The sequence below is a fragment of the Anneissia japonica genome, unplaced genomic scaffold, assembly GCF_011630105.1.
Source record: "Anneissia japonica isolate Jap-2015-1 unplaced genomic scaffold, ASM1163010v1 scaffold79958_len11451_cov205, whole genome shotgun sequence".
In the NCBI taxonomy this organism is placed as follows: Eukaryota; Metazoa; Echinodermata; class Crinoidea; order Comatulida; family Comatulidae; genus Anneissia; species Anneissia japonica.
In genome coordinates, this window is record NW_022739267.1 from 8,826 (window position 1) to 11,293 (window position 2,468).

Here is a 2,468-nt window from a genome sequence, read left to right on the forward strand (position 1 = left end):
TTTCTGGTAGTCAAAATATCTCGCTCTAAACCTTAACGTCGAACGCGATTAGTGGATTTAATCCAATTAACTTGGCAAGTAGATCAGCTACTTCATCTGGCTATAATCCCATATGAACCTAGCTATTGAATAGAATAAACATACATATGGTTTGCATTTTTACAAAATTTCTTGTGATTACCTTTTATTCTTTAATAGATGTAACTTCTCCTCACGTGATGTGTCCAGACGATATTACTGTTGATACTGACGAAGGTGTTAATACCGCCCTAGTGTCATGGACCTCTGCCATCGCTACTGATAACTGTTGTGAAGATGAAATTATTGAGTCTTACAATGCCACAAATAGCACTGAATTTAGCATTGGAGTTACTGAAGTTCTTTTTACAGCAGTAGATTGCTATGGAAATCAGAATGAATGTGTCTTTATTATTGATGTTGAAGGTACTTCAAGTTATTTATTATAATTCCTAATTAATAGGTGAAAATATATATTCATTTTATATCTTAATTTATATGTGTCATGTAGACTATAGAACAGTGTATTTATTTTCAAATGAAATTTTCGGCCTGTCCTCTGGCCTTCATCAGCTTTACTGAATGAGCAAGATTGGCTGTTGCAAGTTGTATACTGTACAATGTAAACAATACTATTGTGATGACGGATTATAAGCCAATAATCTAATAGTTAATGCTGTAATATACAATAGTGGAATCCGACAGATCAAAAGCGGTCAATACTTGACGGCTTGTGATCTCTATATATACATATACTGTATATACATATTACATATCCTATGTAAATACGAGTACGTGAGCACTACGAGGATCGGAAACGTTATATTTCCCCGTAGGGAAATATAACTTTGAAAAGTGACCGGTCTCTGACGTCACCGGATTACACTCGCATTGCGCCCGTAGAATGCTAGTCGAGCGCACGATCAATCGCTCACGAATTGTGAATGTGGAAAGCCTAGCGCCTCGAAAATGGCGGCTTCAAATAAGTTTAAATCTCTCGACGGAGACGAATTGTATAGAATTATTGACGAAAAGGGTTCTCGGTGTACAAAATTTGTTGTGAATTCATCCGTTAATGTAGGCCCACTCAGTGAATATTGTAATGCCGAGGAATCATCACATTAGGCCTAGGCCTAGCCTACTTGCATTGAAAATTTCACAGCAACGGAGCTCAACGAGTTACGTTTCTCCGGTTATTCTACGCTGAGGTACGGAGAGCAAACGGTGAATTGTAGGCTAAACGATCAATGATAACGCTACGCTACGGACTACAACAGACAAAAAAAGTGATGGCAATATAAAGTATTTTGGCTATGTAATATGACAGATATTGTGTAAAAGTTAAATAAAAGTTCTTGATATTTAAACTAATGTGTTCAGTTAATTATTTGCATCTATTTTTGGCTATGTAATATAACAGATATTTCCTTTCTATCGGTGTAATAATAACATTTGATATCCCCTTGGGAATTATATTTTTTTCTCAGGACTATATTTTCCCTCAGCGCTACGCGCTTCGGGAAAATATAATCCTTCGAAAAAAATATAATTCCCTCGGGGATATTAAATGTTATATTACACCTCTAAGCAGGCAATATCTGTATATTATTAAATAATTGGCCTGTAATCCATCTACATCACAATAGTATTGTTTATATTGTATGTTTAATGCTTTTCACAACCAAAAAGTAAAAAAGTGTTGCAAATACAGTATGAAACAATGTGATATCCTATAAACTAAGTGGGTAGTAGGCATCTTAGCAAGTAAAGTTGGGTTTAGAGGTGGGAAAACTTCTGTTGTGTCAAATGATTTGAACCCAGATTCAAGACATAGAAGAGAAAACTGCTGACCACTCTAGAGCTTACTACACGTTCAATTAATGACATTTTGCTCTCTATCAGACAATGAAGCACCGATGCTTGAATGTCCACCAAACCAAAATGTAACCGGTGATTCTGACTGTATGGCAACTGCAACGTGGGCCGCACCGAATGTCACAGACAACTCTGGAGATATTTTTTCACCAATTTGTGATTACATGAGTGGAGCAACATTCTCTGAATACAACACTACTGTCACTTGCAATGCTACTGACAATTATGACAACACTGGGTACTGTACATTCAACATTTTCATCATAGGTAAGATATTTGGGAAGGTATATATAGATATTGATAAACTGAGATCCACACATACATTCACACAAACACACGCATACATCTGATAACTTATTTTAATATGAGTTTTTTTTTTTACATTTGTTGCTGACATAATGACATTTGAGGTAAAAAGAAAAATTTTACATTTGTAGCTGAAATGTTTTTACATTTGTATTTAATCCGATGTTTCACTTTTGGGCCATTAAAAAAAAAATTGTTGTTATTTTGACATTTGCGGGATGATAATATTTATCAAAAAATTATTTGTGGTAATTTTTGTATTTGTGGGC

General features: G+C 35.0%; 1 protein-coding gene across 1 annotated transcript in view; it reads left to right on the forward strand.

The window, feature by feature from the left end:
- LOC117117873 (hyalin-like) overlaps nt 1–2,160 on the forward strand; it is a gene marked incomplete at its 3' end in the record, with an annotated part of 10,014 nt that extends 7,854 nt beyond the window's left edge. The window contains 2 exon segments of the mRNA XM_033262343.1: nt 199–444; nt 1,921–2,160. Of these exon segments, the coding sequence (XP_033118234.1) occupies nt 199–444; nt 1,921–2,160 (486 nt within the window).
- Nucleotides 2,161–2,468: the final 308 nt, after the last annotated feature.